Source organism: Salarias fasciatus, chromosome 13, assembly GCF_902148845.1.
Source record: "Salarias fasciatus chromosome 13, fSalaFa1.1, whole genome shotgun sequence".
Lineage (NCBI taxonomy): Eukaryota > Metazoa > Chordata > Actinopteri > Blenniiformes > Blenniidae > Salarias > Salarias fasciatus.
Window position 1 is genome coordinate 12286523 of NC_043757.1, and position 16290 is coordinate 12302812.

At 44.4% G+C, this 16290-nt stretch overlaps 2 protein-coding genes across 4 annotated transcripts in view; both read right to left on the bottom strand.

The window, feature by feature from the left end:
- Nucleotides 1–8675, bottom strand: part of vit (vitrin) — a 22220-nt gene extending 13545 nt beyond the window's left edge. For 2 of the 3 annotated variants that reach the window (XM_030105980.1, XM_030105981.1), the window contains exons 1-9: nt 8542–8675; nt 4472–4565; nt 4238–4303; nt 3236–3392; nt 2946–3157; nt 2317–2508; nt 1725–1769; nt 855–893; nt 719–769 (exon numbers count right to left, since the gene is read on the bottom strand). In XM_030105980.1, the coding sequence (XP_029961840.1) occupies nt 719–769; nt 855–893; nt 1725–1769; nt 2317–2508; nt 2946–3157; nt 3236–3392; nt 4238–4303; nt 4472–4505 (796 nt within the window). In that variant the 5' untranslated portion in view covers nt 4506–4565; nt 8542–8675. The remainder of the gene's footprint in view (nt 1–718; nt 770–854; nt 894–1724; nt 1770–2316; nt 2509–2945; nt 3158–3235; nt 3393–4237; nt 4304–4471; nt 4566–8541) is intronic. The other variant, XM_030105982.1, reaches the window with a different exon arrangement.
- Nucleotides 1–15157, bottom strand: part of opn6a (opsin 6, group member a) — a 15941-nt gene extending 784 nt beyond the window's left edge. Inside the window, exons 1-6 of the mRNA XM_030105985.1 lie at nt 14928–15157; nt 13982–14187; nt 11976–12075; nt 10926–11030; nt 10611–10834; nt 9941–10465 (exon numbers count right to left, since the gene is read on the bottom strand). Of these exons, the coding sequence (XP_029961845.1) occupies nt 9995–10465; nt 10611–10834; nt 10926–11030; nt 11976–12075; nt 13982–14187; nt 14928–15066 (1245 nt within the window). The 5' untranslated portion in view covers nt 15067–15157 and the 3' untranslated portion in view covers nt 9941–9994. The remainder of the gene's footprint in view (nt 1–9940; nt 10466–10610; nt 10835–10925; nt 11031–11975; nt 12076–13981; nt 14188–14927) is intronic.
- Between the last annotated feature and the right edge of the window lie 1133 nt (nt 15158–16290).

The window sequence follows — 16290 nt, forward strand, 5'->3', positions numbered from 1 at the left end:
TTTCCAGCGTAACTTCTTGCAAGAACAAAATCATCATGCAGTTCAGTGCAACGTCTCTATCTGGACTGTTTCCCTCTAAACTGGCCTCAGAAATTCATTAAATGATCCTCATCAGCTTTTGTTGCACTTTGCTTGCTGTAATTTATACATTTTAACATGAAACAGTGACTGGGGAGCGTACGAGCCAACGCTGGCTTAGAGGTACGTAGATCTGGCACATAACTCTGGACTAATTTTACCCAGAACAGCACCCCTGTGATGTCTGAGCCCAGTGTGTGGATCAATGTTGTTGAAAGACCTCCACATTTTTCTGCTGAAGGCGTCAAGAACGGGAAACTCTATAATCCAAACCTCCTGGAGCGTGTTAACAAGGCAGCTGGTGGACTGTCGTTCTAAACTGTACTGTAACCAGGAAAAAAAGAGACAATAACAATGCTTTGAAATATAAATTAAGAAGAAAAGAGTTTGAGTTTGTCCTTAAAAGAGGACGGAGCAGACTCTGATCCAGCCCCTTTGTTTAAAGACTAGTAAACGTCAGTGGAAGCAGGTGTGCACATACAGGACAGAGATGCCGTGCAGACTTTATGGATTTCAGTACAAGAGAAAAGAAGAAAGACCGGACGGACAGAGTCAATATGAAGAGGATTTCTGAGAGTCAAAGGGAGAATGAAATAAAATGCACACACACACAGGCATAAAGATAAAAAGCGTGGTTTACCTGCACTGGCACGCTGAGGGAATCTATTTGGATAGGAACCTCCTCTGAATACTTTGAAGAAACGCCATGTTTTAGTTCAACATGCCCAGTTGGACGCGCCATCAAAGACTTTCCAAGAGTTGCAGCCTTGACCTACCTTGACCGGGGCTCTTTCCTTGACCACTCTGTGACTGTCCTATACCAATAACACATCATGTTCAAATTCAAACAAACGCAGTGAGATCACATGCTGAATCCTTTTCATAAGTGCACATTTCAGAAGCAACGGTCCCAATCTCAGCTTTACTGCTCCAAAACCTCCATGCAATGATATTTTATCTTTTATTGGCTGAGAGTTCATTTATCTCTCGATCTGTGCAAAAAAGAATAGTTTCATATTAATCAAATCAAGAAATGTGTCATTCTGCACCGATAGAAGTGCATAAAGAGCTTCACTCCAGATTCTGTCATGAACTGGAGCAGAAGTGTGACCTGCTGAAATAATCCCATTTTGATTTAAAGTTTTTTTTAACTGAAAATGTGTTCAAGCATACAGAACTCAGACATATCACTTCATAGGGTCTTGATTTTTTTCTCCTCTGAACACAAGCTGGTTTAGTGATGTATTTACTCATCAAATCAACAGGTTTCGCCTCTGATAATGAAAAACTTTCTCTCTGCAAACCACCACCATTAATTAACTATTCATCCACTGAGGTGACACACCGCAGACTGTTACCCCCCTTACATGCCATTAAGACATCACAACATGCATTCAAAAGCATTATACTTAGCAAAATAAAAGATTTTTTTATTGTTTGTAGCTTGAAAATTTACCAAAAAAAGCCCTCTATGACTTCTATTTTTTATATTTATGAAAAAGTGTTTAGGGTTACATGATTGTTAGTGGTCAATACTGAATAAATGATGAGGCCAACCCCGCACACCGCAGCATTAACCAACAACACCACAGCCCCTCCACCAGGTCAATGAAGAGTCGTCCCCCCTTTCGATGTGCTTCACTTACTTGAACTTGCGGCTGCCACATGGGCAAGGTAGGGGTGACCGCTGCCTGGATAGGAGAAAGACAAATGGGCTTCGAGCACGGAGAGAAGAGCGATACTGTTACAGAGAGTGAAGGAAGAGGTGGTCGCTAAGGGGGGGGGGGGCTGTCTGGCACGCAGCCCATCTCCTCTGCACACATACCTGAAGATATTGTAGCATTGCCCACTGACTGTCGCTGCACTTCTGTCCCAAACGGGGCAGATGCCTCCCAGTGATTACCGCCTGATAATGCTTTCATTTAATGAGAATGATGAAAACTCTGCCAATCGTATGAGTCGGTCAAGCAACAGAACAGCGACGGTATTAACTTCAGACCAGCTGCAATTTGTCATAATTGCAAGTTGTGACTTGCAATTACCAGCCTGCAATCGTTCGTCTTCATCGCTCGGTTTCATACAAATGAAAGCTTGTTCTGGCGAACAGGAATCCGGGTTACAAGCTGCTAAATGTCGTTAGTTACATGTGTACTACAGGCGGCACCCTGGCTGCAGTTTCCACACACGTGTGTCTGCACAAGTGACGTACGGCTCCGAGTGAGAGTCTCTTTCATTCACCTGCATCCCTGACTTTGTGCGCAGCGGCCCGGGCCTTGGTGGTGGGGGGCGGGGGTGGGGGTGTGGTGGTGGGAGCCAGCGTGGTGGTGGTGGCGGCGGCGGTGGTGGTGGTCGGCTCGGGAGTGGTCGTGGTGGCTTCGGTCGTCGTCGGCAGCGCCGTCGTGGCCGCAGGTGCTCTGCCCTCCTTTTGACCTGCGAGGAGACGACAGGCGAGCGCCGCAAGACGGACGGACGGGGAGGAAGAGCATCGACAGTGAGCGCTGTGTTGTAATGCATTCTTGACATTCTTCACGAGACTGCAGCGCTTTGGCTCCCGGCTCAACCTGAGCGGGGTTCAGCATGCCTGAGTCACGCGGCGGGACATCCAGCGAGTAACCTTTTGTCCTCACAGTGTTCTAATCGGATGATTTGTGCTGTCTCAGGTGAGCCGACTCTGTAAGATCATTCAATGAAAGCTGGAAATGCCTCATTTAGGACATAATGATAGAAATAGAAGCATGAAAGCCAGCTCACAAAGTTTTCACTCAAAAACAAGTATTGACAGACACGACTGCCCCCTAAACACCTGCTTGTGAAACATGTTCTCTGTAATAAAACAACAAAATGACAGAAAATGAACTGCCTCTCACTTGTTTTCACGTAGGTGGGTCTTGAAGGAACGTAGTCCAGAGTCGACGGGTAGATGACTCCTTTCTTGGGCTTCCCCACTGAGACAACGAAGGACTCCCTCCACTTGGGCAGGGACAACGAGCGCACCCCATGGGAATTGCTCCCTTTGTAGATATTCTGTCCGGCCATCTTCCTCACGATGACTTTCCCCCCGGCATTTGTGATGACGCCGCTGTGGACACGTTGTTTTCATCAGTTCCAAACAGCTAACAGACAGTTTTCAGTCCCGTCAGGTTCCGCTCCCACCAACCTGTGGATGGCTGCGTTGCAGATGCTGGAGATGGAGGCGAACACGCCAGTCCCATAGACCTGCTGCTTGGTCTCTTTACAGTGAGCGGGACATTTGGCTATGAACTCTGGGAGATTGATCTTTCCCGCTCTGACGTCACACTCAATTTCTGGAACAACTGTGGAGGGAAGGAAAAGATGAGGGAGATTACGGAGAGGTCAAGAACATAAACTTTGGATTCTGACGATACACAGGCGTATTGTGTTAGGTAATATGATTTCTTTACTTTCAATAGAAATGCAGGATTGCCCCTCACTGAGGCCTGGACTGCACAAAGCACTGGGGCCTCATTTTACAATGAGGAACAATTCCTCCTGTGCACGCTACAGAGCGCCATGCGCCATTGCACTGAGTCAAACAGGGACTCATGAAGCATGCATCTGCCAAGACGAGTTAATGAGTGTCGTTTACCGCTCCAGTAATGATTAACTGCCGGACCATCAGGGTTTAGAGCAGACCCCAGTCCAGGTGAGGAGATGGTGACAAGGGAGGCCTTAATGTTCTTTAACTTAAGTCCTCCATATGGCAAAGGTCAGCCCTGGGGAGATGTATGCAATGTGTATCTGCTTTGTTTTTATATTGACAAATAAATGAAGTCTAACTCAATTACAGCTAGAAATATAATTGAAATCAATTGATTATGATGGGAATCGGAATATTTTATGTTTTTTTCAGTGCTTATTGCATCAGTGACTGGATACTGGATGCTATGGATCTGAATATATGCCAAAAATATCGCCTGAATAGCAAACAGGGAAGCTTTGACGTGCAAGTCAACCAATCTTTGGCAGCTTGTGATTTACCTGTGAAACAGATTTTTTTTTTTTTTTTTTTTTAAGTCAGACATTTTTTTACAACTTTAAACAGGGAAGTGATTAAAGGCAGCCGTCTTGAGTGGAAAGTCGGTGCAGACAATGACTTTGAGTGAATGGAGTTACAGGCTCGCTCGCTGACGACGTCTACCTTGCTTTGGTTTCTTGTTCTTTGATCCATTAGGCTTGGCCCAGCATGCACAGGACAGGAGGAGCGCTGCAGATGAGAAACAGGGAGTTTCACATAATAGCAGAGTAACGTAATGATCAGTGTACGTCCTGAACACACACAGGGCATTTGTGAGAGGAGATAGCGAAGGAAACGGATTCTATGAAGCACTGCAGTCAAAAATGATGCATGTTTGTCCACACGTGGGTTCCTCACCAAGACAGATGACCGCGAGCGATGTTCTCCTCATGATGTATGGTGTGATGGTTCAACAGGTCGGCCAGATGTCCTTGTATAACCCCCCGAAAACCTTACGGAGACAGGATGAGCAGCAGAATTCTGTTGTTAAACTCTGGAGTGCATTTTCTGCTTTCGGCTTGCTCAGTGAAAACAAAAAGAAAGACGTGTCTGTGAAAAAAACAACAAAATCAACTGGGGCTACTGAGACGCACCACTTCTAACAGGGAATTGGGATGAAAAGCAGGACTGTGGACGGTAATGACATTAAAAGCAGGATGGCACATCTGCTTTTTGTAAAGACGTGGCAGCAAGTCGCACTGTCACACTTGAAGGGTCAGTCAGGTCAAGGGAATACGGTGTTTAATTTAAGTTTCTTGAGTTGCACGAAGCTTAAAATCTTTACTAATCAGAAACTTTACAACACACATCTGGAGTCAAAACTATGTGTGAAACTCATCTCAATAATATGTACGGAGTGTAGCTCGATCAGAGAGCACACACGGACATGATTTAATGTATAAGAATGGGGTGCTGTGTTGAGTCTTGTGTTTGACAGCAATGACCACATCAAGCTGAACGCCAGATTGGAACTGTTTACAGTCGGGAGAACTTTTCTCTCCGCCTCTGTCATTCAGATTCAGATGTTATTCCTACACGAATCAAACCCAAAGACTGTATCAACAACGCCAGGAGGGAGACCCCGCGGCAGCGTGTTGCTGGGTAATGACAGCGGCGGCGATATAACGCCAGGCCGGCTGCATGAGGAAGCCGCTCAGGTCGACGGTGTGCCAGAGCTGTGGGACGGCGCGCCGCTCACAGGGGAGCCGATGACTGAGGCCTCCCTGTTAACAGAGGAATGCTGAACCTCCCACGAGGGCGGCGTCCTGTCTGTCACCAGCGCCACGCACGAGCAGGTTCAATCTGATCAAGTGGGAACATGTGATCATACAGCGACCTTTGAAGCGGGGTCAGGCGTGTGAAATTCAGGATGGCCCACAGTGAGTAATGGCGTTACTCGACAGGTAAACATGACAAACCGTGCCTATGTAATGTTGATTGTATCTGGCTGAGGCTCTACTTCGCTGGAAACAGCTGGCAGACAGTTGATGTTGGCATGTTTGTCAGTTGTCAGCATCACTTCTTTGATCTGAAGATTGAAAACAACTCCAGCTTTACTGTCATTCTGACAGACAACAGCTGGGATGGAACAGTTATTGGTGTTACACCCACATTTCAATCACTATTGTGGGAATAGTTCAGTAATTTGGGAATTACTCTGGATGAGTGCTGGTTACGCTTTCAACTGTCTGTCATCTAAACCAAACCACAGAAAATATCTTCACCACATGGAACTAAACCACAAGTTCCCATTCTTTTTTGCACGGAGCCCCAGATGTTGATCTCCGATTTGTCAAAACATTACAGTGAAGCCAAACACAGGTTGGTAAACCCACTCCCAATAACATACAGAAGCATACAGAAGTGCGCCTCTTTCTGAACAGGTGCACTGAAGTTCATTTCTTAGGTTACTTGAACAGTTTGTGGAATTTATCGTAGTTTTTCAGTGAATGCAGCGCACAAGCCCAGCGTATCAGGCTGAAGTGAACGAGGCCAGGCTTGGCGGCGGCAGGACTTTCCCCCGTATACATTTGTGAGTGCTGACATGGATTTTCCACAGCGCTGTGCTTTGACAGGTAGGTAGATCACTGCCGCACCGTCAGGACTACAATTTGTCCTCACGGGGGAAGAGAGCCAAGACTGGAACAAGCTGGAACAGATATGCACACCTATGCTACCAGAGACAGTCCTGCAGCGGAGAAAAGGTGAGTCAGTGCACTTTTGCTGGATAGCAACGGCGGATCAGGTGAATGACAAGAAACTCCTCAACTCGGTGCTTCCCAGGTACTGAAGGATGAAAAGAAGGCATGACATCATGGCAGGAAAATATGAAATCATGTGCAAAACATCACAATAATTTGAGACCTCTTAATTCATGTTCTCGGTGGAAGAATCTAAATTCCTACTTTCCAAAGGAATGAAACACAGAGCAAATGATATCCTTTTGCAAACACTGTAGGGAGTTTCCTGTACAGCAGATAATAGATCCTGAGGGGACTTGCTGAGACACAATCTTACATACGCCAACCTAAGCGCGCAATCACAAGGATCAAAAGTAAGCAGAGATCTAAGATAACTTATCGCGTGTTCAGATAGCTTTGGAGAATGGCGTTTGAGGGCTGTTCGACTTCCTGCCACAATGAATCACAAACACACTGGCCTACATTCAGTGTGAATGGAGTGTGTCCTGCATACACCTGTGTTTAACAATGAATGAGGCCTGGAGTCTTACAATAATGACACAGCTTCACCTTCCCTCTGAGGTCACGCCGGCATTTTCATTTTCAGCCACACTGAAAATCAGCAGCTTCTAATTTTAGTAGGGTGGAGACAACAAGCAAACCATCATCATACTCACAAGTATGACCAGTGTATCAAAAAAAAGTGTTTTTCTCCCTTTCACCACAGAGGATAAAAGGTTTTCTGCACAGGGCTCGGTCGCTGGCAGACCCACGGGTCAGACAGGTTGCATACTTTGAGGAATTACCATATGATTGAACTCGGCATAACTGTGTCACTACACTGAGGATTAAATGCTCAAAACAACCTCAGCTAAGTTCTGTAAGCTGTTTCATCCAAATCCAAGGAATCTATTGTTGCTGTTAAATCAAGCATTTCAAATCAAGCTTCTGCAATATTTTCTTGCAAATCTGGTGCAAGCAATCTGATAACACTGGACAAATATCACACCTGGCAGGTGGGTTACAGGTATACATTAAACAGGAAGTACAGCAGCTGCACATAATAGGGTGTCAAAATACGGGCAGGCCACACACACCACTGTCTCACATGCGTTTGAAAGCAGTTGTCCGTAAATGTGACTTTTAAAAAGCAAGCAGCTCCATGCTACAACACAAGGTCTGTATTTCTATCTTTCTGCATTTCGGCACAGCCACATTCCTCGTCTATGGTGACCAGGGCAAATGCAACAAGCATGAGCACTGACGGGGGACTGAGGGTTATTTGAGTATCCTGACCAGCTGAGAGTTTGGTTTCACAGTGTTCCTGGGTGATGGCATGGCTGAAATGAGACAGTATCTACACACACTCATTGCCAAGCAGTGTTAAATCCCACTATTCACAGGTGTCAGGGCTGTGCTGTAAGCGGGCTGGATGTGCCAAGTGCTGTAACAACAAGGCAACTCAGAAAGCATAGGAGAGAGAGATCAGACGCACAGGAAGGCAAACATGTCTCTACAAGGTCATTTCTTCAGCCTTTTGGGCTCTTTCAGCTCTATTTGTTTATAGTGTGTGCAGCACAGCACTGAACAGGCTGAATTACTTTAATTCTTGGCACTGGCTTCAGTGCAAGCCGGAGCTTGTAGTCCGCTGCTGGACATATTGTATGGAGGCCACCTGCTCCTAATCAGGATCCTCCAAACCATGCAGAAACACCACAGAGAATACACAAGGACAAGTCAAACATATTGGAGAAAAAAATCAAACAAAACCTCATATAATGACTGTTTTTAGTACCCTCGCAGCAATTTCAGAAATGAATTGGGGGTAATTTATGCAAAAAATGCTCTGGATCATTTTCTATAGTTTTTGTTTAGGCTGCAGAGATGACGGCATGGCTGAAATCTTTCTGAAACAAACTACTTTAAGGACCGAGGGGGCGTGCTTGCTTAAAATAGAAAAAATAAACACAGAATTGGAACAGCGGAGGGTTTATTCAAGGAACCTGTCAAATGTAAAATGCACAGGTAACATGACCCAGAGCCATAACATGGAATAAAAAAAGATACAAAAATCTCCACGTTGAATTTGTTGGGCTGCAACACGTGGACGTCAATTTTGCGCAATTACGCATCACTGGAAAAGTGGATAAGTTATCCACGCCACGCAAACCTTTCCACTTTATATCCTTTACTGTTTCTTACATCCATTTGTGAAAACCCTCGTGTCTTTGTAAAAGCAGAACTTACCTGAGGAGGTAAAATAATCCAGCAGGAGTTGGAAAGGTGAGCCCCTGCTGCGCGGTCCCTCTCTACACTTTCATTGGAAAGCAGTGTGCGAGCGGAGCGGAGCGCGGTTCCACCTGGAGTCTCACTCCTCCTGCATGATGGCAGCTCTCATTAAAGCGGAGGACGGGACGGGGCCACAGCTTTCCCCTGTTTGCCCGTCCCACTCCAGGCTCCCAGCTCTTCACCCAGGCAGAAGAGGATCAGTATCCCTCCCCGGGCGATCGGTGGGAGACGCACGGAGCTGCATGCTGCAGCAAAGCAGGGCAAGCATCTCTTTCTTCGGATGGCTTGTTTTTAATGTAACACAGACGCAACCGACATATTTTCTATGGTTTTAACATGCACAACATTTTTTGTACTTTTTTAATTTATTTTTTTTTTTACCCTAAATGTAGGTCGAACAAAACACAGGAGCCCTTTTTTCCACCCTGCTCCAAACCCAGTTGGTTTTTGCAGATTGGCACGAAAGCTGCTGTTACTAAGCTCTATATGGATGTTTCTGCTGAGGCTGCCTGCCATTTTGATTTAAACTTCTTATGCGCTGCTGTAAAAGAGCTCATTGTGCAGTGTGATTATGGTCTTTGCAGAAATCACCTCAGGAAATTTTTTTTCAGATTAAACCTTCATGGCTCAAGTAGATAATTGCCCATTGATGTCGTTGAGAGAAAATAGGGGGATCAGCTATTTCAGGGACGCTCATTTTGCTGTCAACACTGCCACAACTCCGATAACTTATTTCAGAACACCCTGGGCTTGAGTTGTGAACAACAAATAATCCCTCTGCTAATTTAAAAGAAAAAAAAATACTCCAATCTGTTCTTACCTAACTGATGTTGATGTGAACTTCTTGTGGCCTCTTGTTCTACTTACCAAGCATGATCAGTCAAAACACAGGAAGCTCTTCAGATTTAATATGAATGGTGTGTGTAGAGTCTTCGGAGCCCTTCATGGTGATCTATTGGCCGACCCCCTAAAATTGCTTTTGAGGATTTTTACTGTTTACTTTCCTTCCTCCATCAGGGATGTTGATTCCCCACCCTGCTGATAGTGTTTCATCTGACGGTTTAATTGCTTAATGGCAATCAGATCTTTCAAACAACTGAATGACAGAATACTGCTCCATCAAATGAACTACGTTCAAGACCGCTTAGTGTTTCCAGATGTTATCCTGCATCTCGTCTCGCTCGTTTAAGGACGGTGGGATTCCCTTTACGCTTTGGAGAAGACTCTGGAAATAACTTCTGGAAATAAAAACCTCTTTCAGCGAGTGTTAAATGCTACTCCAGATTCAGAAAATAATTTATTAACATTAGCTATACACGCTTAATAACACAGGAAAGACCAAAACATACAAAAATACTCTCAATCTCGCCTTGTAGTTCAAGTATGGGTTTGAGTGACATGGAAACAGTCTTCAGAGTCTGTCACACCAGTACTCTGACGTTTCGATGTGCGAGGGCACGTCGATGTGGAAGACCTGCTGCGTTCCGGCTGGAGGAGTCTCAGGGAGACTGTTGACCCCCGAGTCGCTGTCGGGATGGGACTGGTGCGGCCCTCCTGCCGCGTATTTCCCCTCTGGCTTCTGGATGGGCAGCGAGGCGGGCGGCTCCAGGTCCTCAGCCTTGGGTTTGATGGTTTTGAAGTGCTGCAGACGCACCACCTCCTTGCGCTCCCTCGTGCACGGCAGCAGCACAGAGACGTCCTTGCGGAACTTGGAGCTCATGCCGAAGTAGATGAGCGGGTTGTAGAAGCTGGCGGACTTGGCGAAGAGGCGCGTGATGATGCTGGTGGTGCTCGGCACGTGGAAGCCCCAGGCCGACCACATTGACACCACTGCATATGGCGACCAGGCCAGGATGAAAGCGGTGCAGATTACAATGGAAATCTAGGAAGACACATGGGGAAACAATTGCCAGGAGTTGAGTAACAAGAAAGGAAGTTTATTGCTGGAAATGCACTTCGGCGCTGAGCTTTAACAAGTCTCATCCGATCAAAACCGTCCAAACGTTGGGGATTTCACTTTGACTCACTCGGGTGACGTCTCGCTCCACTTTCCTCTGACGAGAGGTGAGGAAACCGTCAGCTGACATGGCGTTGGTGTTTTTCACCGTGTTGATTATGGAGATGTAGGAGAAGAGCATGATCATCACCGGGATGAAGAAGCAGAAGATGAGGATGGAGATGATGTAGGACTTGTAAATGGTGGAGTAATTCGCTTTGGACCAGTCCACCTCGCAGGTGCCGTAGCCTCGATCTGGGAAACATGAGGAGCAGAGGTCAAAGCGCGTCGGGTGTTAAAACTGTGAAGTAACACTTCTTTCCATTAGACAGACGCTCAGACGGACCTGTGTAGCTGCCCCAGCCCAGCAGCGGAGCAACGGACCAAAACATGGCTCCTGTCCAGATGCAGATCAGCGATACGGCGATTGTGTTGTTGCTGATGCACTGAGCTGCAGGAACAGACGGCAGATGAAGAGACGTGAGATTGAAAATCATTAAAGTGATTGTGGGACTGTGTCTCCTTGAAAAAAAAAAAAGGATAAATGTCATGACTCTGGCAAACACCGGACAGAAAATGTGCAAGGCTCTAAAATGCTGAATTCTTGACTTGTTATGAATGTCAGAATTGTGACATTTGTTGAACAATGAGGTCTTTTCTTACATTAACAGCCTTTGCAATCTGTGACAGAAAGGGACCTCTGTTGACAAAGTACACATAGTGTTTGCTCTCTGAGAAAAAAAAAGGGAAAATCTTCAATCCAACATCTCTATTTCTGAGCTGCACTGAAATGTGCTATGTAAATATTATATAAGCGTTTTGTGACCTGCACAGGGCAACACTCATTATTTACATGCTTCATTTATACTCATTTTGCACCTAGATTACACACATATGCTTTTATTTTTTTTTATTTCTGTAGCCAGTTCAGCATCAGTTCACTGGCAAAGTGCTCTGGCATCCAAAAAACAAACTGCTACGCCACATTTACGTTCACCTCCAGCCATCAACGTCAAATTCACACACACAGATTGAAAGAGCTTGTCTGTTACGCATAACTACAAGCAGAGAGGAATGCCTCATCCCTGTCTGACAGCAGACCCACTCGCTAATTGCCACATCATTAAGACGCTCTTTGGTTTGAATTACTCCCTAAAATAGAAAATGTCACCTCAAATTAACTTAATAACATGTTGGGGAAATGTACACGCAATTGCTGCAGACAAGCGGTAGTTATTTTCACAGCTGAAGTTGGTCATAAGGTTTCATTAGCGCAGAAAAACACACATTTTTCTGTCTGATAAGACTACTGGAATGCAATAAAGGCACCGAGGCCACTCTGCAGACTTCTCTGATGTTTCTTTTCTTGAATTTAAGGTGAGAAGTTCGCGCAGACCTTTGCCGGGGTGGCATCCCTTGATGTATCTGGTGACGCTGATAACCGTTAAGGTGTTGATGCTCGCAAGGCCAAAGAGCAATGTGAAGAAGCCGTCTACCTGGAAGGAGACAGAGAGCAGGGATTGACGATTCATGGCATCACATCTTTAAAATACCTCGGAGCGTCCTTCGGGGCAGAGAGTGCCTCTTTAATTGTTCCAGATTTTTGACTGTTGGTTTTTTTTTTTTTCCTCTGGACTTGATCAGATAAAGATGCTACAGCTAAAATAACTCCTGCCATTTGGCCAACATGTTCCAGACCCACATTGTTCCCTCTGATGTTTGCTGCAAACCTTTGAATTGAAGGCTCAGTGAAGGGAAATTAGAAATGGAAAGTTATATCGCAGCTGCCACTAGACTTTACATTGTTTCATCGGAGACAAAAGCTGAATGAGTGCCCAGTACAGGGAGCCACTACTCCATTGTTTGAGAAGATCATCTTTTAATCACAGTCCTTCTTAGAGAGATTTGTGCGACTGCGTTTCAGTCTGGTTCCAACTGTGCAACACCCGCTTCCCTGCTGTGCCACTTCCAGGTGACACAGATCACTTAAGGTCTCTCACTGATTACTTTCCTGATCTTCCTTCCCTCTAATCCTATTACTGTCAGTCATCAAGGTGGTTCACCTTCACACTGACAGATGAATCACCGCTTTGACAGGCGAAATTTTAATTCAGTGTACAATCAAGTTACCTTATTTTTTGCATTGGAAATAGGGAATCTTAAAGAGATTGAATCTTTACATCGCAGGCTAGTGGACGTCTTTGTGCGTTTTAAGAAAAAGATGTAAATTATGGGGGATAGAACGAGAACCGGACATCACATGAAAGCCGTTTATCCACCGTTTTCCCTGCATTGACCTGTGCAGTGTCAAAGCGTCGCATGGGGTCCATCATATTTCGAGATGTCCTGATCTATTGGGTGCAAAAACAGGAGGATCTGGCCAGACTTGCAACTGTTCATGTCCTGTCATGCTCCATTCAGTAATCTCCTAATGCTTCTCACATGCTTGTCTCTTTCACCTCTCTGTTTCTTCCCTCTCCTTCTGCGACTCACTTCCCTTGTTTTCTTCCGATGTGTGTGTGTCTCTCAGCCCACCTCTCCCCGGGGAGGATGAAATAAGAAGGCCATGCTTCTATCCCAATGTTTCCCCTTCACCTGAGATCGGATGCCTGAGGGATGAGATCATTCTAGAGGCTATACTGACGATTAAGGGCAGCAGACCCTGAATTAAAGCGTTCTCTCCACATGTAGTTAGGGGCTTTACAGGTAGACGGAAAGTGTAGTGAGTACACGTCTTTGTTTTTGTAGGATTCCTCAACGAACTCACTGATCGCAACACAAATATCAGATTTTTTTTTTCCACAGCCTTGAGCAAGAAAAATATCCTGGATGATTCCCGTGTGAGACTATTACATCTGTTTCATTAAAAGTCGAAACAAGACAGGACAACTCACCTGAAATTTAATGCAAATGAGGTTTTCTAATTCTTAAACAAATGCAAACTTATTTGAAAAAATCAGAAAAATATACAGCATGCTACTATTCTTTTATTCTGTGTTTGGTTGTTGACATGTGTCATACTGGTACTAAAGTATTTCCTCCACAATAGTAATCTTATTAGAGATTTAACCTCCAGCCCACATGGCTACGAGCTTAATCCCTTCCACATAAACACAGACTCACGAACATGCCCAACGGCTTCCACTGATTCTTTTAATGTACATCTTTAATTGGGATTGGTCAAGGAGAGCACATGTATAAACACGTGGATTCTGCACAGTCATCAATTTCAGTTCGTCTTAACCCGACAATCCTTGACTTGTAAAGATTGTAAAAAATTGACAGATTGCTTCTAAATTTCACATTTGATGTTCGACTCAATAAACTTTTCCAAAATCAAATTATCTTTCATTCTAACCTCAATTTTCTGCAACAAAACAAACAGAAGAGTGCGACTTTTACCTGGCAGGTCCAGATCCAGGTGATCAGATACCCGTCATCCTTGAAGATATTGAATATTTCCAGGATTCCTCTGGAGTAGCCGAACACAGAGATGCTGGCATCGGAAATGGCGAGATTCAAAGTGAGGAAGTCTGTCGGCTGAAGTGACGCCCGCTGCCTGTACAGGACAAACATCACTAGACTGTTTCCAAACCAGGACAGCCATCCTGCAGGGAGAGACAGACAGCACAACACCTCTATATTTAGCAGGCTGTCAGTTTACAGTATAGTATAGTATAGTATAGTATAGTATAGTAGATTTGTTTTGCCTGTATAAAATATATGACATCAAAATGACTTAGTTTTAAAGAAGTATGTATATATAAATCAGACATGTTGCTGTTAATAGATTGCAATGAGTGGCTACAAAGCTGTAGATCAAAACTACTGTAAAAAACTTTGTACACATGACAAGAGAGCGAAGTGTTGCCATGTAGACGACAGTCGCGTTGGCATACTGTCACATTTGCACTGTGGAGCAGCGTAAAATAGAACACTGGGAGACCAGAGCAGATTAGAATACAGTTAAAAATAGCAAAGTGTAGTAGACGTGTTACATGTAGCGCCCACGTCCTGACCCGGTCCTGGTCAGTGGGGCTGAGGCCTGGGAGAGGTCAGAGAGCTCAATCCCTGAGCTGTGTGCTGACATAAAAGTGATAAAAGTCTTGGTGAATCTCTCTCCATCTTTTTTTTTTTTTTTTACACACACGTGCACACAAATGTGCGCACGCAGTATAACCAATTCTAACCGGACTGTTATTCTGTCACTGAACATAGAAGAGGAACACATTTCAAGCGGTTTTTAATTTTTTTCCTAAAATACACTTCAATGAGCATTAATCTCGCACTAATACACAAACTCCGCACAAGATGAAACACTGCAACTGTTTTTCTCTGCACGACTTACCCAAAACTAAAAGGTAGACTCCAATGATGGTTTCCCCTTGTTCAGACAGAGGAGGGTCTGTATGCAGAGTACTGAGGTTATTATTCCTCCATGGGATATTCACCACCTTCAGAGGAAAACCTTTGAGTGTAATTTCCATGGCCTGACCTTCGATGCGCAGGCATGAATTCCTTCTGTCCTGCACAATAGCGCTGCTCTCTTCGGCTTGCGGGAGTCGATGGAGTGGCGCGCCAGTGGGGATGGCCGGTCAGTTGACTTTAAATCCAGCTTAGACGCAGTCTCTAATTCCTCTCCACTCACAGGCCAAATCATTGCAGCTGTAATCCTATCTATTTCTTAACAGCTAAGTGGATGGAGTTTTGGGTGGAAATCCTGCCTAACTGGGAAGTGTCTGCTTGTGGATGGCAGGTATTGTCAGCAGGGGGTTGTTTGGTTTAAACTGAATAAACTGCTGAGACAAACACACGTTAATGCTTCTTGTAGAGTCCAAACTTATAAGCCTGCACAACAACAAATCCAATTCTGAAAGGATGTTTTTGGGGGAGATGTTTCTTTATTTTGTTTCAATCATTGCATTCTTGCTTGTCATTTCGGTTTGTTTGGATTAAGACTTCTTAATGGCGATAAGCTGATCATAAAAAATACATTTTGATTTTTAAATTATTTTTAATCGCGTTAAGATTTGGAGGTTGCCATGAGATAGGCAACGGTTCTTATTCTTTCTATTTAACCTCTCTAGTCCCGTGTCTTTCCATGGCAGAATTAGTGTTTATAGATTATCAATTCAGACACACTTTAATTTAGGGTAATTGTGAGCTTAATTTTTTGCACTTCCTTACCTCTGTATTGCATAATGCATTCTAGTATATAGCTTGTATCAGGTTTATTCATTGTTAAAGTAACATATTCTTCATGGGACTCCCACAAAGGGGATGATTTTGTTAGTTAAGCAGGTATATCCTGAAAGAAACTGTTTCATGAGCAAATGACAGCAATAAGAAAACAGCTGATACAAACTTCCAACATGCAGACAGCAGCAGCAGCCTCTTAAAAAGAGAAAATAATATTTATTTTGGGTCAGGAAAACATCACATTTAATATGGAAAAAAAATGCTGCTGCATATGCTTAAATGAACAGCTGGCAGGAGTACCAGGTAAGCAGCTCATGGAAACTCCCCTTATTAAAAGTGTGTTAATATTTTCATGTGCCAAAGGCAGTGATGTAATAATTTTCATTCATTCATTTTATTCCAAACATTGACCATAAATACAGTAATGTGAATCTACTCACTGCAGCTTGTGAGCCGACGGTTTTGTTGAAAGACTCATACAATGTATGGTCTGGAAACAATTTTTACATCGT